Source organism: Hylobates moloch, unplaced genomic scaffold, assembly GCF_009828535.3.
Source record: "Hylobates moloch isolate HMO894 unplaced genomic scaffold, HMol_V3 SCAFFOLD_21, whole genome shotgun sequence".
Lineage (NCBI taxonomy): Eukaryota > Metazoa > Chordata > Mammalia > Primates > Hylobatidae > Hylobates > Hylobates moloch.
This window is the reverse complement of record NW_026652296.1, coordinates 14,258,280-14,282,317: the sequence shown is the minus strand read 5'-3', so window position 1 is coordinate 14,282,317 and position 24,038 is coordinate 14,258,280. Positions and strand designations below refer to the sequence as shown.

General features: G+C 39.9%; 1 protein-coding gene across 4 annotated transcripts; it reads right to left on the bottom strand.

The window, feature by feature from the left end:
• Positions 1–8,927: 8,927 nt before the first annotated feature.
• Positions 8,928–23,337, bottom strand: ZNF334 (zinc finger protein 334). Of its 4 annotated transcripts, none has more exons than XM_032142312.2 (7): positions 23,295–23,337; positions 22,337–22,363; positions 21,875–21,933; positions 19,406–19,602; positions 14,476–14,602; positions 14,073–14,218; positions 8,928–12,955 (listed from the first exon to the last, which is right to left on the bottom strand). In XM_032142312.2, exons 4-7 carry the CDS (start codon positions 19,464–19,466, stop codon positions 11,154–11,156), a joined length of 2,136 nt encoding a protein of 711 aa, XP_031998203.1. In that variant the 5' UTR covers positions 19,467–19,602; positions 21,875–21,933; positions 22,337–22,363; positions 23,295–23,337; the 3' UTR covers positions 8,928–11,153. The 4 variants fall into 4 exon arrangements, with proteins under 4 accessions (XP_031998203.1, XP_031998204.1, XP_031998205.1 ...); XM_032142313.2 differs by having other exon boundaries at positions 14,073–14,165; XM_032142314.2 differs by lacking the exons at positions 19,406–19,602; positions 23,295–23,337 and having other exon boundaries at positions 14,073–14,165; positions 22,337–23,226.
• Positions 23,338–24,038: the final 701 nt, after the last annotated feature.

Genomic DNA, 24,038 nt, shown 5'->3' with positions numbered 1-24,038 from the left:
CTTCAGTAGCATCTCAGACTAGAATGAGGAAGATAACAGAAACCTGTGCTGGTTCTCCATCTTATCAGTGGCAGATTTTTTTGTCTGTATTAACATATCTACTATATTTTGTAGGTATATAGAAATGCTCAATCTATAATTCATATGTGTGTAGGAATGCTCAAATTTCTTTCTGCAGTTAACCAGTTTCTAGATGTTTTTATTACAAAAAAGTGCTAGAACTCATGACACCACAGTTTTATATAAAGGTAAGTTTGATAGTCGAGGGTTATCAAGATACTGGAAAATAATGGTGTGTTCACACAATATAAGAACTTGAGTGCAGTGCATGTATATACCAAAAATATAATTGGGAACTCTCATTTTTAAGAATCGATATTAGAATATACTAGAATATATTTCAAATTAACAAAGACGTGGATTTAAGATTGTTCTTAATGTTCTTAGCAACAACAAAAATAAGTACAACTCAAATATCCAAATAGAGCATTGGCCCAATCAATAATGACCCTGTCGCACAGTAAAACATTAAATATCAAATTGATAAGACAGATGTGTATTTACTCATAAGTATGCCCAATTTTGATGTTCAAAGGAAAATATTTAAAGTGTAATCACTTTCACAAATTGCTATACCACACAGAAATATTTTAAAGGGCCTTAATGGAAACAAAACTTTAATCCATGCTTAGGATTTCACGTGATTCTTTTTAGGTTCTTTAAGCTTTTCTGTTTTGGTTATTAAAATTTCACTGAGCCATTTTTACAATCACAAGTATAATTATTTCAAGTTTAAAGAAACAGAAAAAAATTCAGTGGCCACTGTTGATCACTTAAATCATTCTTGTACATGGAGAAGCAATTCTCTGCCTCTCCACCTCCACAAACTCCTACTTCTCATCCTACCCCTCTAAAGTCTCCAGTCACTGCACTCTTCTTTCCCTCGCTTTCCTAATTAACTTGATGTATGTTGCAGTGTCCAGTTCTGATTTTCTTTTTTTCTCATATTGTTTTCCCACTAGCATGTCAACCAGCATTGGCAACGTTTCGTGCCCTCAATGAATCTGGTAATGCCTTCAGACAAAGCTTTCACCATGGAGAATACCGAACACGTCGTACTTTTGTCCAGCATTATGAATGTGATGACTGTGGCATGGCTTTTGGGCATATGTCACAACTTACTGGACATCAGAAAATCCATAAGGTAGGGGAAACCCACAAATATGGTGAAAATACAAAGGGCTTTAGGCATCGCTCATCATTTACAATGCTCCAGAGAATTTGTACATTATATAAACACTTTGAATGTAACCAATGTGGTGAAACTTTTAACAGACCTTCAAAGGTTATTCAACATCAGAGCATGCACAGTGGACTGAAGCCATACAAATGTGATATATGTCAAAAGGCCTTTAGGTTTCTCTCATCCCTCTCTATACATCAGAGATTTCATGTTGGCGACAGAGTAAACCTGACTCGGCATCAAAAAACTCATACTCAAAGGAAGCCCTTTTCCTGTAACTTTTGTGGAAAAACCTTTCACCGTTTCTCAGAAAAAACTCAACATCTATTAATTCATACTAGAAAGAAATACTATACATGTAATTATTGTAAAAAGGAATTCAATCCGTACTCCAAATTTATTCTACATCAAAGAACTCATACAGGAGAGAAACCCCACAAGTGTGATGTTTGTGAGAAATCCTTTAAAAGCATCTCAAATCTTAATAAACATCAGAAAACTCATACTGGAGAGAAGCCCTTTTCATGTAATGAATGTAAAAAAACCTTTGCCCAGCGCACGGATCTTGCTCGCCACCAACAAATCCATACCGGAAAGAAGTCTTTTATTTGCAGTAGTTGTAAAAAGACCTTTGTCCGTCTGTCAGATCTAACACAACATCAAAGAACTCATACAGGAGAGAGACCTTACCAATGTACGACTTGTGAAAAAGCCTTTAAATATCGGTCAAACTTTACTAAACATCAGAAAACCCATTCTATAGGGAGGCCCTTTGCATGTAATGAATGTGGAAAGACCTTTCGCCTTAACTGGGAACTTAACCAACATAAAAAAATTCATACTGGAGAGAAACCCTATGAATGTGAATGTGGAAAGCGTTTTAACAATAATTCAAATCTTAATAAACACAAGAAAATCCATACAGGAGACAAACACTTTGTATGTAATCAATGTGGAAAAGCTTTTAGCTTAAACTCAAAGCTTTCTCGACATCAGATAACTCACAATAAAAAGGAGAACTCCTTTAAAAGCGTCTCAAATCTTAATAAACATCAGAAAACTCATGCTGGAGAGAAGCCCTTTTCATGTAATGAATGTAAAAAAACCTTTGCCCAGCGCATGGATCTTGCTCACCACCAACAAATCCATACTGGAAGGAAACCTTTTATTTGTAGTAATTGTAAAAAAACCTTTGTCCGTCTGTCAGATCTGACACAACATAAAGGAACTCATACAGGAGAGAGACTTTACCAATGTACAACTTGTGAAAAAGCCTTTAAATGTCGGTCAAACTTTACTAAACATCAGAAAACCCATTCTATAGGAAGGCCCTTTGCATGTAATGAATGTGGAAAGACCTTTCGCCTTAACTGGAAACTTAATCAACATAAAAAAATTCATACTGGAGAGAAACCCTATGAATGTGGTGAATGTGGAAAATGTTTTAACAATAATTCAAATCTTAGTAAACACAAGAAAATCCATACAGGAGAGAAACACTTTGTATGTAATCAATGTGGAAAAGCTTTTAGCTTAAACTCAAAGCTTTCTCGACATCAGATAACTCACAATAAAAAGAAACCCTAAAAAAAGAGGAAAGTGAAGAAGGATATTTAGAGATGACTTACCCTTTGCTAAACTCAAGAGATCAATGTAGAAAGAATCTTAGTTGAAGCCTAATTATTCATGGATTCATGCTGTATGGAATATCTTGGAAATGAAAATACGTAAATGTTGAAGAAATGGAGATGTGATCAGAAATGTACTTTTTTTATTGCACTGACTTGAATCTTTGGCCAAGGAGGTGGATCATGAGGTCAAGAGTTCGAGACCAGCCTGGTCAACATAGTGAAACCCCATCTCTCCTAAACATACAAAAAAAAAAAAAAATTAGCAGGGCGTGGTGGTGTGCACCTGTAATCCCAGCTACTTGGGAGGCTGAGGCAGGAGAATCACTTGAACCCAGGAGGCGGAAGTTGCAGTGAGCTGAGATCATGCCATTGCACTCCAGCCTGGGTGACGGGGTGAGATTCTGTCTTTAGAAAAAAAAAAAAAAAACTGTTAAATGTATTCAACTAAATTTGAAATTGGATAAGGCAGTTCCTGTGGGAAGCAGTGATAAGCTAAGAGGCAGCTAGAAGGCTGCAGTGAACATTCATTTTGCTGTTTGTCCATAATCTACTTTCACTGGATTAACAAATGGAGGTAGCTATCTAAAGATGCAAACTTTTATAGGCTAGATGATGCAACCCTAATTTAAGCATAAGTAAGGAAAACAAAAGCCATCTCTTCTGGATGAATTAGAAGTTTTGGAGAACTTTGCTAGTAGACAGTGAAAAGCAAAAAGGTGATCATGAATCTGAACTAAAGGGTAAAGAGTTAGGAGGGGTTACAAGAGAAATCCAAAGGTCTTGGGTCTCTGGATAAGATGGTTTCTGCTGTCTTGTCTAAATGGCCAGATGTGGTGGCTCACGCCTGTAATCCCAGCACTTTGGGAGACCGAGGTGGATGGATCACTTGAGGTCAGGAGTTTGAGACCAGCCTGGCCAACATGGTGAAACCCTGTCTGTCCCATTAAGAAATAGCTCATTTCAAAAGAGTGAAAGAAACTTGAATGAAAAGACTCTTTACAAAAGTGTGGAAAGGGTTGTGGGAAACCAACAAGAGATTTACCATCCCTAGCCCTGAAGGGAAAGCAGGAGTGTGGTGCCTTTGTACTAAAAATACAAAAATTAGCATGGCATGGTGGTGTGCGCCTGTAATCCCAGCTACTAGGGAGGCTGAGGCATGAGAATCACTTGAACCCAGGAGGCAGAGGTTACAGTGAGCAGGGATCATGCCACTGCACTCCAGCCTGGGTGACAGAGTGAGACTCTGTCTCAAAGCCAAAAAATAAGCGGATATAACTAAGACACCCAGCCTCCCTGAATAGTTTGCACTACTCTTACATGTTTCTAGAGAATCAAGAAGAAACGGAAAAATTGCAACAATTCTAGGCTTTAGATTCAGAATATGGAGAACCTATTACTGGGAATATTATGTTATTTGAAATTGATTTCTTGTTGTATGTCTTAAATGCTAAGCTTTCTAGTATATGCTAACACTAGCATGTAATATTGAATACATTTCAGCCTTGTATAGAAGTCGAATTACTTTCCCAAATTTGTTCTCATAAACGTCGGTGGCAACTTGCCTGTGTTTAGCCAAGTGGGATGGGCATATTTAGGATTGGCCTCAATCCATAGACACTATTCAGTTTCTTCATGCTCTCATCTTTCTTTGCTTTCTCAGATATGACAGGAGCTGCCACAGAGCTCAAGTGTTGTATAATCCCCAGGTGTGCTTCCTTTTCATCTGCCTCATTACTTGTGTGTTGAGGCATCAGTACGTTTATATCTCTAAGGAAAGGTGTATGTGTATATATAGCTCACTTTTTACAAATAACAGACACATTAGTTTTATAGATCTCAAGTTATATATAAGCCAAAAATGAAACTGAAATAATTTAGCTCAGTACAAAGAAAATATTGTTACCAATATTATAAAAATGGAAATGGCTATTGGGATAAAGACGAAAATTATACACAGGACCTGTCATCCCTAATTTTGGTCCTTAAAATCCCGGGTTAAAGTTAAACAGCAACCATTTTATATGTTTCAAATATACGAAGACTTTCCAACACAGCTCCTATCAGGGTCAAACTGCTAACTCTAAAGTCTAGAGTGAGAAAAGTTTTCTAGGACACACCAGAACAACTTGTTCTGAAAGGCCTCGTATCCCAAATTCACCATCGCCAAACTCAAAAATTTTTCATTGACATCTAACATCTTCTTCTTTGTATCTCTGCCATATTTCTTAGGTGCTGTCACTAATTCCTAACCCCAATGTCTCCAATTTTGTAAAAAAGATAAAAGAATAGCCATCATGTAAATGTTAGGCTATTCATAACATTCTCATTGGAAAGTTTCAGCAGAAAGTTTTATATTTTCATTGGGGTTTTAATATTAAAATCACATAACAGTTTTATTGTTTAAGCAAAAATAACAGACGGAGAGAGAAGTTAAATACTTCAATTTAGGCTTAAAATGTCATCTGCATACCAGTGTAAATGATGCATCTTTTGCATTTAATAATTCCTTATATTTTCATTCTCACATATTTGAGGAGATATAAATCTAACAGAGCGTTTGTGGACTGAATGGAATCCCTCCCTAAAGATATGTTGAGGTTTTAACTGCCGGTACTCATTAATGTGACCCCATTTAAAACTAGGATCATTTTGAAGATGTAATCAAGATCAAATCACACTAGATTAGGGTGGGTCCTAAGTTCAATCACTGTCTTCATAAGGGGGGGACACAAGACAACTGGCTGTTGAATAAATGCTTTAACCCTTTTAAATATTAAATTATCTCTGAAGATAACTTCCATAGAATGCAAAATTGGAGTCAGCACAGAATATGATCCATGTACCTCATATAAACAATGTTAGCCAGTGATTTGATGCAGAGACCTATCTCTTATTCCCCACCTTTTGACCTAAAACATATCTAGCCTGGATAACTTTTAAATTATCATGGGGTATAAGAGTATTTTCTCCATTGTCAGGGAACCAATATGAGGATTCTGCCACTAAGTCTGTCTCCACTATGCATTCTGGGACTGAGGAAATAACCATAGGATGTGCGTGTGTTTCCACTGGCAGAAGCAAACCCTCTGGGAGTTGGATTCAGGCCCAGACTCATCTATCTCCCGACCTTCATAAGTCTCCACTGTGATGATAGGCCACTGTAGTGTTTGGGAACAGCAAGAATTCATATAATCAAAGCCAATATCCAAATCCCCATGGAGGTCTGGGTATGTCCTTCTCCCTCATGCATGGCCATGGTGGTAAATGACCACAAGATACCCCTGGGAAGGTCTGGAGGAAGATCTGCATGATGCTTCTATGGCTACATTGCAGGAACCTTCTTAAAAGGTCTTCCTGAAGCCACTTCGGGTCTAGGAATTGGCTTAAGTCTCGAAGTTGAGTAAGGTGCTACGAATTCCCAATATAATCCCTTAAGTCATACTTCTGCCTAGGGGACCCAGAAATTGTTCACCTATATGTCAAGCTGCTCCTTCGAAGGAAGCCCATTTTCATTATAGGGTCTCCACGATGCGCTAGCTGTACTGCCAGGCCAAAACCTGATTACCAGTCTTTCCTAAGGCATGTTGTAACAGTGTCTGCTTTGTTTCCAAAGGTGAGGTGCTGCTGCATGGCCTCTTCCACTACCCAGAATCTCATTTTCATTTTGAGGATCTGTTTCCTGGGGCCATTTCTGGTACCAGTTACAGAATCGGTCCCATTAAGAAATAGCTCATTTGAAAGGAGTGAAAGAAAATTGAATGAAGAGACTCTTTACAAAAGTGTGGGAAGGGTTGCGGGAAACCAACAAGGGATTTACCATCCCTAGCCCTGAAGGGAAAGCAGGAGTGTGGTGCCTTTGAAATGTGTCACTTTGGCTTAGCTGATACTGTTTCCTAGAACTCCCTTCCCTGTATGTTTCCAGCGAGGGTGGGTCACAGAGGACATTTTGGCGTGAGATCTGGAGGGTGATCACAGAGGAGCAATCATCTTGCTTTTATGCTTAGCAAGGCTTCTGCCCCCGACACATTTCTTACCTGCTGGTTCTTGTTGGCATGGCTCAGTAGATAAGCCTGTGGCTCCTCTCCTCTCCCCAGGATCTCCTCCAGCTCTTCCAGCGCCTGGGCTATGTGTGTGCTTAGCAACACCACAAACGGCACCAACCTCTGTAGGACACCCACATCGTTTAGGTAGAAGACAGTAAAAACTGCCACAGCTTTGTCTGTGGGTTCCAGCTTGTCTTTATTCTCTTAGTGTTCACCTTCACTACTTGCTTGGCCTGCAGAATTAAAGTACCAGCATCAGCCATGAGGACAGTCACATAACAGCCTTCCCGTAATAGCCTGGAGTCAAATCTTGATAACAAATTTGTCATCTACAGAACATACATATGGCTCTGCTGCTCTGATTGAACTCTAAGTGATGCAGGAAGGAAGTGACTTTTGGGATCTGGGAATAGCTCTAGCTGTGGAAGAGAGCCACAAATAAAGTCTTAACCAGACACCTGATGGCAAGAGACCTCAGTTGATGCAGTTCATAGAGGTCTGCCCCAAGCATGAAGAGTGGGGTAGACAGTGGTTCTGGAGGGACAGAGTATCCAGGAGCATCAGGCTTCTGAAGAATGACACTTGGTCTAGATATGATGGAACAATGTGTTTTAGGATATGCAAAGAAAGTTAGCTGGGGATTTTCTAACCAGTCAGACTGATCTTCAAATATACATAAAGTCCATAGGCAAACTGTGAACATATAATAATTCAGAGACTGATATGTCCATCTTAAAGAATAAGCTATCTTTTAAATTAGATTCCAGGTGAACAGGAAGAGAAGAGGGAAGAAGAGATTACCAACTAATTTCATTATTGACTGACAGTAAGAAACTAATATACTATCTTCCCCTTATTCCCTGCAAATAACAGGGATATTAAGGCATTATATAAAGATATCAGTATATTAGCAACTGACAGAACAAAAATACAAATGCTCCACAACACTGTAGTGAAAGACAAATGGGAAGATAATCTGGCAAAACTGAAACTAAATGTGTCATATCAGTAATACCAATTTATAAAACTCTCTCATTCTCTCATATAATCTTATTTCCCATTTCATTGAAAAATAGAAACAATTCCAAAATAAATTCACAAACTTCTGTCACATCAACCCATATGTGTGAGCTGGCATGGTATGACCATTGCCTATTCTCTTAAAAAGGCTACCTTTCCCCCTTACACATAGATTCCGACCTATCTCACCTATGCAGAACATTACTCCAACATTGCCCCCTCTCTATGGAACATTTCCCGTAAGTGTATAAACATGCATTTATCTCTATCTCTAGAAAGAAGCCTCCTTTGACTATACTTTACTCTCGAGCTACAATGCCATTTCTCTTGCCTTTAGTACGACTTCTTGAAAGGGTTGTTTGTATTAACTGTTTTCAGCGCATCTCCTCTCACCTTTCTTGAAACCACTCCATTCTTATGGTGGTTGCCTCTGGTAGCTAGCCTGTGAGATGGCTCCAGAGGTCTCTACCTCCTGGTACTCAGGCTCCTGTGTGATACCCTTCTGCACCATATCAAGGTTGGTCTGTGTGACCAATTAAGTACAGTGAAAGTGATAGTTTTCCAAAGCTAGGTTATAAGGGAAACTGTGGCTTTGGATCACTCATTCTGAGGTATGAATGTCGGCTGCCACGTTGTGAGGAACTCAAGAAACCCTACGGAGAGGTCCATGTGATGAAGAACTGAGGTCTCCTGCTAACAGCTGTGGGAGAGAGCCATGGTAGAAGTGGATCCTTCAGCCCCGTCAAGTCTTTACATGACTGCATCCCTGGTCAACATCTTGACAGCAACCTCAAAGACCTTGAGCTTGAACCACCTAGCCAAGTTACTCTACAATTCCTAAACCACAAAAACAATGAGATAGTAAATGTTTATTGTTTTAAGTTGCTAATTTTGGGGATAATTTGTTATACAACAATAAATAATACATTAACCTGTTATGGATTGAACTGTCTCCCCAAAATGTGTGTTGAAGTCCTATACCCAAGTACCTCAGAATGTGACCTTATTTGCAAATAGGATTGTTGCAGATGTAATTATTTAAGATGCAGCCATACTGGAGTAGGGCAGGCCCTTAATCCAATGACTGGTATCCTTATAAAAGGGGGAAATTTGGACACAAACACGCACACTTAGAATGCCATGTGAAGTTATGCTGCCACAAGCTACAGAATTATCAGAAGCTAGGGAAGAGCCCTGGAATAGATCCTTCAGAAGAGAGTATAGCCCTGCCAACACCCCAACCTGACTTCTGGCCTCCAGAACTATGAGATAGATCTGTTGTTCTAGAACATCCAGTCTGAGGTACTGTGTTAGGGAAGCCCTAGGAGATGAATACACTATATCATGTCTTTGTTCTTTGGCTACTTTTAAGATATTCTTTATTAAACTAGTTTTGATTTCTTTATGTCCTGAAATTTGGTGTCTTATTGTGCTCTTCATTTTTATCCTGCCTGGGGTTCATTAAACTTCTTGGACTTGTGAATTTACATTTTCCATAAGATTTGAAAAAATTGTTCCAACATTAAGAGATAAATTTAGACAAATTTGGCACAAAAATTAGGTATTTTTGTTTTTCTTTACTCTATTAGTTTCAAAGTGAAAGGTAACTTAATTCCTTTCACAATAGCAACCAAATCTTTGAAGTGACTATTAATACATTTCACAGGAAAAGAGCAAGATCAGTATACACATACACATTCATTTAAACATATGTATATACTTACATATATTAACACATGTATATGTGTGTATACATACATTTATCTGTCCTGAAGGACATAAAAACTGAATAGATAAATCATGTTCATATTGGGTTCTCTGAAGGGCCCCAAATAAATAGCACAATTTCCCCCCCATCTAAACAATAAAAAATTAAGTAGCAGACAGGGGGCAGGATGAAACTTTTATTACTGATCAAATTGAGTTGGAGGATGTAACTTAGTGTGACCATTCAGCTAATGGGCCAATTAGCTGAATGACAGAATTAGACCAATTTACCAATCACAGGCAATAACTGTGACAAGAAATTGTACTTGCAGGTCAGCCCACAATGAAGAGGGAGTTCAGGTGAGCAAACCCAGTTACCCATCACTATCTTACCAACTAGATAAGCCCACTTCCTCATCCCTGGGGAGAATGCATAATGTGGCAGAGAGGCTAGGAATGGGTATAGGGAAAATCCCACTCATGGAAATCAGGACTTGAAAGGTAAACATTTCCCAATAACCCCATAAAAGTAGCAATCCTACCTCATCACATATATCCATAGAATGTAATCCTAATCAGCATCCCAGAGGCCTTTTGTTCTCAGAATTTGATCAGTGACTTCTAAAGAATACCTCTAATGTTGATTAGGAAATCCAAGAGATTTTTGAAAACATACTAATTGACATAATCAAACCACTGGTAGATGGGGTTGAGTGGATATTAGAGAATACTAAAACCAGAGAAATAAATACTTTTTGGATTCAACCATCATCCAAATTCTCTTTGTTGTTCAAAAATGCTTATTTTCCTATGTTTTTCCTACTGCAATTGCCGTTTTCTTGACTTGGCTGAAAGCTTCAGGATCATGAACTAGTTATCCTGTGCCTAACTTCCATTAGAAAGGTCTTAGGAAGGGCTTTCATTGGCTCAGCTTTACAAAATGCTCACCTGGGGTATAATTACCATGGGTGCATAGAGTACAATGGTTAGTTCTCCTGAGTTGTCACCTTTGCAGATAAAGGTATATAGTCTGCTACTAGAAGACTATGGAGTTTGCAGACAACAAAAAATCTGCCAAATCTGAAAATATACCATAAATTGAGAAACTGTAAATTACTCAACTATCAAACAATGGTATTGATTTGAAATGAACGTCATACACTAGCATACACTACATACACTATCAAGTAACACTGTGGGGAGGAACCAAGTAACAATTTAACTTAAACAATGTTTGTTTCATTATTTTAAAAGGGAGGCACATTTGGTATAACCTTTGAATTGCTGCTGAATATTTTCATTGTTCACAATGAATAATACATTTATTAAACAAATTATTTCTTTCCTACATGATTTCTCTGATGTTACATTGAGGGTTGACTTATGGCAGAAAAATTTTCCATATTCATTACATTTATAAGATTTTACTCCTCTATACATACTCACAGTTTAGCATTGTGTAAGTTATTTGATTTGTTGCTTTGTTGGAATTTATTACTTTGTTGGAACTTATTCCTTGTGGGATTTCTGATGTAAAAGAAAGTTTGATTTGTGGCGAAATGTTTTCTCACATTTGTTACATTCATAAGGTTTCTCTCCTGTGTGTATTTTCTGATGTTCAGTGAGAGTCCACAGGCGACGGTAGGTTTTCCCACATTGATTACATTCATATGGTTTCTCTCCTGTGTGAATTCTTCTATGGACTCTGAAGGCTGACTTATGGCAGAAGGATTTCCCACATTCATTACATTCATATGGTTTCTCCCCAGTGTGAGTTCGCTGATGTTCAACAAAGGAGAACTTCTGACAGAAGGTTTTCCCACATTCATTACACTCATAGGGTCTCTCTCCTGTGTGTGTTCTCTGATGGTGAGTCAGGGCTGACTTCCTGCAGTAGGTTCTCCCACATTCATTGCATTCATATGGTCTCTCCCATATAGTTCTCTGATGTACAATGAGGTGTGAGTTTTTGCTGACGGCATGCCCATGTTCACTACACTCATAAAGATTCTCCTTTGTGTTCATTCTCTTACACTGACTGCAGTTTGATTTCACAATGGATATTCTACCACATTTACTAAACACACCATGTTTCTCTCCTGTGTGTGTTCTCTGATGGATAGTGAGTGTTGACTTATGGCAGAAAAATTTCCCACATTCATTACATTCATAAGACTTCTTTCCTCTATGAGTTATCTGATGTGCAACGAGGGCTGATTTTGTACATAAAAATTTTCCACATTGACTGCATTCATAGGGCTTCTCTCCTGTATGACTTCTTCGATGCACATTGAGGGCAGACTGACAAAAGAAGGTTTTCTCACATTCACTACATTCATAGGGTTTTTCTCCTGTGTGAATTCTCTGATGAGCAGTAAGGGCTGACTGACAAAAGAAGGTTTTCCCACATTCCTTACATTCATTTGGCTTCTCTCCTCTGTGAGTTCTTTGATGTACAACAAGATATGATTTCTTGCTGAAGGCATTTCCACATTCCTTGCATTCATAAGGCTTCTCCCCTGTGTGTGACCTGAAATGTTCAGCCAGGGCTGACTTCCGAAAAAAGGTCTTCCCACATTCATTACACTCATAGGATTTCTCCCCTCCATGAATTTTCTGGTGTACAATGAGGGCAGATTTGTCAATGAAGGTTTTCCCGCATTCACTGCATTCATAGGGTCTCTCTCCAGTATGAATTCTTTGGTGTCGAGTGAGGCTTGTCTTCACACGAAAAGTTTTTCTACAATCATTACAAACATACGGTTTCTCCCCTGTATGAATTCTCTGATGTACAACGAGGGTAGATCTCTTAGAAAAGGTTTTCCTACATTCATTACATTCATTTGGTTTCCTTTCAGTCTGTCTCCCCTTTTGTGTAACGAGAATTGCCCTCTTGAAGAAGGTTTTCCTACATTTATTATAGTCAAAAGGTTGTTTCAAAATCTGAATGTTCTGGTGCAGAATAAGATTTCCATTTTGATTGCTGGCTTTCCTCATTGGATTGTATCTGTATTTTTTCATTCCCAAATGACTTTTTTCATGCTTCCCAAATCCACTGTATTCATCAGGAATCTTTCTGTTTTCTTTGCTTTTCTTTGCAACAATTACTTCTGAATTAGTTTTCAAACTGTTTCCTCCTGGATTACATTTATAGGGCATTTTTCTTGAGGGAACACTATTCATGCCCAGATTAAGTGTTTTCCCAAATACATTCTCTCTTTCTGTAATCAGTGTTTTGTTGCTGAAGAATACAGTTTGTATCAAATGTTTATCTTGGATTTCCTTGCTCTTCTCTAAGGCATCATCAACTTCTAGAAAAAGGAACACAATTAACAGTAATTGGTGAGTCTTTATATATTTGCTATGAAATGAGAATTCCTTAGAAATGCATTGTTTTAGGGGTTAGACTTCAGGCCCAGCCTTCCAAGATTAAACAAATTTCAAGTGCAAATATCTCTTACTTGGTTGATTTGAAGAAAAACAGAAACAAAAAATACAAAAAAGCAAATCCATCCATACCAGCCACTATTTAACAGGGGGAAAGGAAGAGGAAACTAGCAAAGAATACAAGTACCTTTGACACTTTACAAATACTACTAAACATTCAGTGGAAAAAGTAAATAGTCACAAAGAATAGTACACAAAGTATGCTGGAAGTGTGGCTGATGGAGTGTTGAATAAAACAGATAAGAGTCAAGTAAGTACTTAGAGAAAGATAGTCATACAGTGAGACCAGGTAAAATAGATATCAGAAAGATGGTCAGTTATTGTCAAAACACACAAGAAGGAAGGGGTAAATCTGAAATTTTTGCAGTGACATGAAACTCTCAAATTTGTACAATGCAAAGGGAAGTAAGATTGCGGGCTGAGCAGAGCTGGGACTAGAGGAAGGCAAGCAGGATACCCAGGGTGCCCACACAATCCTGAGAGTTGAGTGTTTTCCTAAATTTTGCATGCCAGGCACCTTGTTTGCCTCACCCTACTCCGGATCCTGGTGAAGCTTAGAATGGAAAGGGAAACCGTGTTATTTCTGTTAAGTGATGTAGAGAAAAATGGAAGACAATTAAAAAGATCGTGACAGATCTCTGAATGTCTGAAATATAAACCAAGCCTATGACAATGGTGGGTGGGGCAAGGGAGGCAACAGAGAATGCTACAGAAATAAAGTTTAAGGTGTGATAAAAGAAGAACTTGAATTCTGGGGATAGGTAACTTAATGGCAAAAATCTTTATAAATTTCAATTATTTATTTGAGGAGAATGTTTCAGATGTCCATAGCATGACAGTTAATCAACCTCAATCACTTCTAAAGGTCTGGGGCCAACAAAAAGAAATTCATGAAAAACATTACCATGCCAACTATTACCACTGACCACCATGGAACTCTCATTTCCATTGGTTCCACCTGCTCAGTTATCATTTACTTACCTGGGTAGTTCTGATTTGAGAATTCCTCCATTATCCATGGTTCTTCTCCTTGCTCCAATTTGAAAATCACATCTGGTTTGTTAACATGAAACCCTGTTAATGGGAAATTATAGAACTTGGACCAAGATCTTTGGACATCAGGGACTCTGAAGAATGAAGAAAGTACAGCTTCAGAAGCTGTGCAATGAAGATGCCCAGCAATAGCTCAGTACAGCTAGAACATTTTGGTGAAGGGTAGGGGAAGGGCAGTGAATACATACGCAAACTTCTTCTGTCTAAAAGGGTTTAATCATCTTGCTCCCCTGATGCTCAAGGCTAAATAATTAAATTCTAGAAATCAACACGTTTTTGTAACACAGAAGAAATGTATGCTCTTGGGAGTTGTACAGGAAATCGTCCTTACCCACGGAGACCAAGTTGCTGTAGTTCTCCAGCATCACATCCCTGTACAGGAGCCTCTGAACAGGGTCCAGTTGCTGCCATTCCTCTTGGGTGAAGTTCACAGTCAGGTCCTGGAATGAAACTGGTCTCTGAAAGAAAACGTTTAATCTTGGGTGACCAGAATTGAGTTATATCAAATGTATGGTAACATAAACTATAAGCAGACCACTGCCATGGCTAATGGAAAGCTATAAAGAGATATAATTGTGGGAGGGCAGAAAATTAAAAATCTGTCACTGTGTTCATTTTTAAAATAAATTTTAAAAATGTGCTGAGCTTATACCATGTCCTGGAGCTATTCCAATTGCCTGGATTACTAATCACATAAAATACTAATCTTGCTCTCTAGGAGCATACATTCTAACAGGGTGACAAAAATAGAAATGTACATCTTTAAAGAGCAATGCTGGACATACACACAAGATGAAGGGTGATCACAAAAGAAGAAAGCTTGCTCCATTTTTGTTACCCCTTCTTTGAGGGCATAGTAATTTTAGTCCTGAAAAATAAACAGTACGTTTTATAGGACCGTAGCCATTAAGAATATACACAGACACAAAACACATATGGGGAGTTCGAGAACTACAATCTCTCCATAGGAAAGGTTAGTGAGGAGCGGGACAGAGGTCGGAGAATAGAGGAACTCTTTTCTCTAATTAGTAGTCTTGAAATTTAGATAGTACAGCACATCAGCAAAACATTCTTGCATATATGCTAACATACATTTGCTTAGGAATTGTAGTATATTTCCAAGTTAGTTCCAGCTATACATTAATATCAATAAAACTTATTTTTTCATTATTTTGGCTGAAATACTAACAAGAACAGAAGTCCAGTGAATTGCTGGGGTGCTCCCTATCCTCCACCTTGGAGACCACTGTTGTAAATAATGGAAATCCATAAAGAGTTATTTGTAAGCAAAGACTGGAGATTTGTGACCAAACGTGTATTTTGAAACAATGCTCTAGAGCATAGGGGTTGGCAAACTACAGTCCGTGGGCAAAATCTAGGCCACTGGGAGCCAAATGTGGTCATGCTCATTTGTTACACACAGTCTATGACTGCTTTCATGTCACAACAGCTGTGCCAAGGAAATCCAACAGAGACCACAGGGCCAGCAAAGACAAAAATTTTGACCTTGTCCTCTAAAGAAAACATTTGCTGTCCCCTACTCTAGAAAAATGGAAACTGGCTTAAAGGTCAAATTACAGGGGAAGAAAACTAAGACACTACTACAGGACATGAGCACAGGTAGTTCCTGGGAAATGGGAAGTAGAGAATCAGTCCTACATAACGGGAGGCAAGGAGAGTTGACCACTACTTGATGTGCAGTAGATGTAATGTGCAGATTATTTCACATGATCAGCTGGGCTGACGCTAGTAGTGTATGTGGAGATTAGGAAAACAAAACAAAAAAGAGAATTGAGCATAGGAAACGAAGGCACTGATCTTTACCATGCTGTGCTTGAAGTGTCTGTCGAGTAAAGAAGTACAGATATCTAGCTGGTAGTTTGATATATGGTTCTGGAGCTCACAGGACAGATACCGCAGTGATCAGAAGCAATATTTGAAAGCATAAATAATGAGGAAGGTCTCCATGAACTGATATGAAGTGAAAAAAGCAAAGTATTGAAGAATATCTATAATATATTACCTTTTATGTAAGAAAGGAGATGTAAGAAAACACACATGGCCAGGTGTGGTGGCTCACACCTATAATCCCAGCACTCTGAGAGGTTGAGGTAGGCGGATCGCTGGAGCTCAGAAGTTCAATATCAGTCTGGGCAACACAGCGAAACCCTATCTCTACAAAAAATTAAAAAAAAATTAGCTGGGCATAGTGGCATGTGCTACTCGGGTGGCTGAGGCAAGAGGATCACTTGAGTCTGGGAGTCAGAGGTTGCAGTGAGCTCAGATTGTGCCACTGTACTCCAGCAGCCTCGGTGACAGTGCAAGACCCCATCTCAAAAAAACAAAAAAACCCACCACATGTAACCACTACATGTGCAAAAAAAATTATGGAAAGGATACAACAGAAACTCATGAAACTGGTTACATTCAGGGGAGAGGTGGAAACAGATGGAAAGAATGGACGGATCGGAACAGAGTAGAAGAGATGAGAAGGAGTGACGCTTTTCTAAAATATCTTTCTATACGGTTTGGATTCTTAGAACTATGGTAGGCCAGGCGTGGTGCCTCATGCCTGTAATCACAGCACTTTGGGAGGCTGCGGTAGGAGGATCGCTTGAACTCAGGAGTTCAAGACCAGCCTAGGCAACATAGTGAGACCCCATCTCTCAAAAAAATTTTTTTTTTTTTTGCCAGGAGTGGTGGCGCATGCCTGTAGTCCCAGCTACTTGGGAGGCTAAGGCAGGAGGATTGCTTACGCTGAGGAGGTCAAGGCTTTAGTGAGCTATGATTGCACCACCGCACTCCAGCCTGGGTGACAGAGCAAAACCCAGCTTCAAAAATTAAGTAAGTTAAATAAGCTTAAGTAAGTAAAAAGGAAAGAAAGAAAAGAAAGACGAAAGGAAAAGAAAGGAGAAATGAAAGGAGGGAGGAAAGAAAAGGAAAAGAAAACAAAGGAAAAACAAGGGAAAGGGAAGGGGAAGGGGAAGGGATAGAAAGAAAAGGCTACGATGAACCCTGCAAAATAACTAGCCAGCAAAGTGTCAAGGTTATAAGTGACAAAGAAGGACCATCGTGGGTTGCAAGAGGCTAAGGAGACAGGACATTTAAGGCAACCTGGGTTCCTAGGTTGGATCCTTGAACTGAAAAAGGATATTATGGAAAATAATGAGCAGAATTTGAATAAGATAGATAATAGTACTGTATTCATGTGAATTTCCCGGTTCTGATCACTATAATATAGTTTTGAAAGATCAGGGGAAGCGAGGTGAAGGAAACACAGGTATTTTGTGTATGATTTTTCTCATTCTTCGTATTTAAAAATAAAGCAGTAAAAAATAGGCATGCTGCCTCCACCTCTGCAGACAACTGGGCTTTGGCCTGCTGTATGTCTCACCTCACCCACATGACCATCCTAGGTCACCCGTCTTTCTTTTCTTTGATCTGCTATACATCTTTCTACTGACACATTTTATTAGGTAATTTAATGAGGCCTTTCCCGCTATCACCACTTAACTGTCTCTTAAACTAGAAGTAGTTACATTATCCATTTTATTTCCTCCATGAATTACTTCCTCTAAAGGACTTATAAGCTTCCTGAAGATAAAGAGTATCTCATAATTATAGGCACAACAATAGACATATAAGGTCTTAATGACTAGAAAGAATGACTGGCAAAAATATTAGAAACAAAACGCCAGGGAGAAAGAGTGCCAAGGAAGAGCCCTCACTAGAAAGTTCTGTACTTGCTCAGGCAGACCCAGTGCACTTCATAGCAGAAAGTCCAAAGTAAGAACAGTGAATGTGTTCACTTTGTGAGAAACTGAAAGGCGCTTATGACAAAAGAAAAAGAAACTCGATTCTCCCGATGACTCAGGTCCACTCTGCAAGCAATACTGTAAGTAGAATGATGATCCATTCAGAGCAGAGGAGAGTTCACCATTTCACACAAAACAAGATTACCCAAAAAAAGAAATGATGAGCACTACTATGAGCAGGGATATGGCTACTGAGGACATGTGCCCACACCTTTAAAGGCTAAGAGTCTTACTTGTGAGGTAGACAGATAATGACCAGACCCTACATGTAATGCAGAGATGAAGAGGGCCAGCATTGCTCTGTAAACACATAGTCTGTGGACAAAGAATATGGGGACAGGAATGGGTCCTATGACGAGACGGCTCCTGGCTATGGTCACAATGTAGACAGAAAAGGGGTAGAAAGTCAAGGAGCAAACAGTAGAAACATGGTTAAAAGCAAGAGTGTAAAATCTGGGGCATGTTCAGGAGACTAAATGCAGACCACCATCGTTCTTCAGAGGGGCTCAGTGTGGGTGGTCCCTTCCACCGGGGGCATGTGGCACATCTGCGGAGACATTTTTCCGCTGTTGGCATTTGGTGGAAGGAGAGGGAAGGATGGTAGAGACACTGCAACATGTAGGACCTTCTCCTACAGGAAAGAAATGCCCCAAGTCCTGTATAACTTTCTAATCTTAACTATTCATATAAACGAAAAATCCTGTTTATAATGATCTGAGCCTAGAACCTTATTCCATTTGGCACTTGAACACATAGTATTTTTATATATATTTTTACGTATATTAAATTTTCTTCAATGTAATAGTGGATACATCAAGCACAATTTGTATTTGATTTGAACTGGAACTTTAGGGATTTTCACTCTTGAAAAAATCACAAATGGCAATGCTATGTACAGTATTCAAATCACGACACATCAGTCCCATATCAGTGAGAACTTGTAATTATCATACTCATAGAAATTTAACCTAAAAGTAATCTGTATAAACATCAGACTCCTCTTCTGACTTTTACTATAGTTTTATCTGGGCAAGTCTATATTAAGATATGTATCATTTTTAATTACTTTGTTTTTATTTTTCTTCTATATTTGAGTTTTATTGATTTTTTAAAAAATTACACAAGTAGGTTATATTATCTATGATCTCCAAAACAGGATAAAGGGAGGATGGCTTTTAGCTGGGATTTCTAGAAAACAGATCCTAAGGCAAGGACTCAGTCTGCATCATTTCATCTGGGAACTCCAAACCGGGGCAGTGAGGGTGAGGGAAGTAAGGAAGGGAGGAAAGAAAGGATGTAAACAATGAGATACGAGAGGCATTAGCATGCTGCCCACCACCTCACTACAAGCCCCAAAGACAAGCAAGTTTCCTCAGCAGGAGCATGGGGTCAGCACGTGGGTCAGCACATGGGACATCTCTGGGAGGACCACCAGGAGAAACTAACCTTGAAATAGTGCACAGAATAGAGAAAGGATGGGGAATTCATCTGCCCACCTCCTTCTCATTTTCCATTTCCCTTCATTCAAGGTTCACCCACGGTGAGTTAACTTGCCCACACTTCCAGGTTGCATCATCTGGCTCCACCATCTGGCCCCTCAGGAAGCTGGTACCACACCTTATGGTATGTGGTTTCATCCAAGTCTAAAAGAGGAGGCAGCCTGGTGTGGGTGGGTGGCATTAACTAAGAGAGATAAAGGAGATGACTGAATATGGAAGGTTTGCATCCCAATATAGCTCATAAGAAAGTATGTTCTGTAAATAGATATGGGTCTGGCAGAGTTGAGAACCACCTCAGCACAGTTTGAACTGTTTGTGTAATATCTTTCTCTTTCACTAGCACGTGAGCTCCATGAGGACAGAGACATTATCTCCTTCATTCAAGCTGAATGTAGACCATCTAGCATAGCATATGACACACAATTGTTTGATCAATATACAGTTGTTGAATGAAAGGTCCAGAGTGATAGGAACTAAGAAGAGGCAGGAAACGGTCATGACATAAATAGCCTTACAGGTCATACCAAGGATGCTGAACTTGTATTCTATAAGTGGTGTGGAACCTCTTAAGTCATTTCTGTATTAAGACATGATCACGTCGGCATTTTGGAGGAATTGGTCAGTGTGAAGAACAGCCTTGAGGTGGGAAGAGGAAGGGGCCAAGCAGACTGCGGAGAAAGCTATTAATATTATGACAACCCATGAGAAACTGAGGCAGGGGAAGAGGAGATGGAAGTGAAAGGACAAATTCAAAAAATGTTTACGCGACAACATTAGCAAGCTCGACAAACAGGTATGGTAGGACGTGAGGAAAAGGAGAATTAAGATGGACTTCAGGCCGGGCGCGGTGGCTCATGCCTGTAATCCCTGCACTTTGTGACGCCGAGGCAGGAGGATCATGAGGTCAGGAGATTGAGACCATCCTGGCTAACACAGTGAAACCCCGTCTCTACTAAAAAACACAAAAAATTAGCTGGGTGTGGTGGCGGGTGCCTGTAGTCCCAGCTACTCGGGAGACTGAGGCAGGAGAATGGTGTGAACCTGGGAGACAGAGTTTGCAGTGAGCCAAGATCATGCCACTGCACTCCAGCCTGGGTGACAGAGCGAAAGCCCGTCTCAAAAAAAAAAAAAACAAAAAAAACACATGGACTTCATTTTCTGGCTTGCCTCACTGGTCAGATGGAAGCAGCACTGATAGGGAAAAAAGCAGCAGCAGCACATTGAGCAAGTTGTAAATATTATTTCCATGTTGGATATGAGGACTCCATGTGCCTTGTGGACATCCTTACAGAGATGTTCAGCAAGAATCTCAAACTGAGGTTCTCAGAGGCAGAAATATCTCAGAGCATAAAGACTCACAAGTTAAAACCACAAAGGGCATGAAAAAAAATCAGAAAGAATAACGGGCTAACAATGGAATAGCAACGTTCATGAAACAAAAGAGAAGACATGATTATAGGCTGGGTGTGGCAGCTCACACCTGTGATGACAGCACTTTGGGAGGCCAAGGTGGGAGGATCACTTGAACCCAGCAGTTCGAGACCAGCCTGGGCAACATAGTGAGACCTCATCTCAAAAAAGACATGATTACAGAGCTACAAAGAGAATCATGTGAGTGATACCACAGACATTATCAGAGGTGCCTATTAGGGAGGGGGCAGTCATACTGTCAAATGCAACAAAGAGTTTGGTAAATATGAACTGGAAAATACTCATTGGGTTTGAAAATATTTAGGTTACTGCTAAATTTTTCCAGAACAGATGCATCAGAGTGGTGGGGGCAGACACCAGACTCTATCAAGTGGGTTGAAATGAGACAGGCACGTGAGGAAGTTTTACCTACAGAATATAATATTGAATTGTTCCCTCTAGAACTTGTTTTATAAGTATAGCTGAAATAAAGTTATGGGGCATTATTTGAGGAACATTATTCTATTTGTTATAGGTTTTATCCATTTATTCTAGGTCTTATCACTGGATCATAGACATCACAGAGAATCATCAGAATGCTGCCTGTTCGGATGACACTGTATTGGTTCCCTGTAATTACTGTGCTCTGCCTGGGTATAGAAGTCACAGGAAACCCATAGCGTTTCTTTCCCAGCTGTTTTTGGCAGAGCTGCCTCTACTTCACTTACTCAAATATCATCCAAGAAAATTTTTAGACATAAATGATGGGAAAACCACACAAAAATCCAGTGTAAGGGCTATCTCATACTGTCTGGGCCTTTCTGGAACCATCTGAGTAACTCTACAAGAATATATGATTTCTGTATATCTATGTCCACTTTTCCAGTATTGATCAAATACTCTTCCCTGATGCTGAATTTTATACATTTCAGTTTCATCTGCAAACTACTCTAAACCTCTTGAAATTCACTGTATAATGTGAGAAGTAAATCCCTGAGCAACTTACCTGAAATTTTTTCATTTTCAGGTTCTCTTGAGAAAGGGCCAAGAGTGTTGAAAGCAGAGCTGGGTAAGGAAGAATGGGGAATGGAATCATGAGCGATTTGGCTCACACAGCAGCTCTACAATTACCTACAAAGACAGCCACACACCCATTTAAAAACATGGCCCTTTGACCAGTCTGGTTCAGGAAGCAACAGCTTGAGGAAATGTTCACTTGTCCATTTATAGTTCCAGAATGGTCTCACAGAGCTTTTCTTACTGAGTGAGTGTCAACAAATGTTTTCTACTGAATTACTGTCAATTTATGCCTCCTTTGAAAAAAATTGAAAACGTCTGAGTCCAATTGATAGGAGACTAGGTCAACGAAAGTTAGTATATACAAAGCCTGGAACGCTATTTTGGCATTAAAATGGACTCTAGGATTAAAAGATTTCTTGGAATAGGAAAATGATATTATGTCACTTACCTGTTTTCCTACTAATGTGTTTAGCCACTTGAGATGACAGAATCAGGAGAGAATGAATGAAAGTGCTTTAAGGTGTTTGTCTTTTTGACAGTTTGGTCTCCCTTAGCTGCAGTTTCACAAGAGGACCTTTTACTAGGAAACTTCTTGTGGTAGGTAACTTAAATGTGGTAGATGACAAAAGCCCTGACCTGGTACTCAAAGGACCAGAATTCAGTTATTGGCTCTGTCACTAGCAAACTGCATTACTGAATAAAATATTTACTAAGTCGTAATCTTAATATACGATAAATTGGTTTTTAGTTTTTCCTTTACTACTATTGTGTAGCTCTGCAAGGGGTAAACTCAGTAAATCCCAGGTGAGGTGATGAACATGGTTGGTGCAGCTCAGAATAAACAGAGGGTGGAGATGGTAGGGAATGACATGTATGTGTTTAGGAAGTGATGAAGAGATCATTTCCTTATTCATAACCAGTACGCCTTCCCTCAAACCCAGGACTCTCGCAGATACCTCCAGTGAAGTGTCTTTTCCTGTCAAATCTGGACCCTGCCCATTCCAGCTCACATCCTTCTTCCGAAAGTTGAACTGAACTTTGCTGAGCTATAGTAATCAATGGCTGCAGGACTAAGTGCATCAGCAGAAGTTCTGGAAAGAGGCTCTAGCTACTTGGATGCGTAAACCTTTCACCTTCACCAAGCGCCTTCTTCGGGCAAATCAGGGCCCTAGAGAGAGCCCGCCCCATGGCCCGCAGGTCAGGAGCCCAATCCTGCCCTGGCTGCCTCGCCTCCCGACCACAGGAAACCCTCCCTCCAAAGACAGGGAGAGCGCGAGTCCACCCTCCGCAGACCCGAGGCCAGCTCCGCCCGGCCCCACCGTTCCCTCCTACGCCCGAGTGCTCGGAGCTCGCCACCAGCCCTTCCTACAGGTTGTGGGTGCACCCGTTTCGCCTCCAGTTCGCACCAGGTCCAAGTCACGGCGGGACCACGAATTCACAGGCTGCAGGACCCTCACCCGGAAGAGCCTGGCGAACCGGAAGGGCGTCCAGGTAAAAAACAGGAACTGCACATGCGCAGAAAGGGCCCCCGGGCCGCCTTTCCCGGGGGTCTCCAGGGGGTCTCCCGGGGGTCTCCCGGGGCAGCGCCGGCTTTCGGGACCACAGTCCCTAGAAGGCGTCGCGGCCACCGCCCTACCCTGAGGGATCTTTGAGGAGCTTCTGCTTTAACTATAGAGCTTGGGTGACTGCTGTGAATCATCAATACGAAAAGTAAAGTTTCATATCCGTTTCACCGAAGTCTACAGATGAGAAAGGAAAATTCTGCGAAATGAAAATGACTGCTAAAGATATTCCAGCAGAATATTAAGGGAATAATACTAACGACCTGCAGAAAATTTCTCCCAAACAGGATACAAAATCATTGCTGGCTTTCAATACGTGAAGGTTGAAGATAAATCAGAATATCTCGGAAGAAAATGCTCTATTAGCCGTAACCCCAATTCCCAGAGATACCCGAGTTTAACATTAGGTGCACATTGTTCTGACAGTTTTACAAAGAGGAGCTCATATGGGTCTAATAATTTGTTATTTTTTAAATTAGCAATATAGTTAATATACTTTAATACCACGAATTATCTCATATACATTGTGAGTAATATAGAAAATAGTTTTACATCCACAAGGAAAATACATACAATCCTGCATGGTTT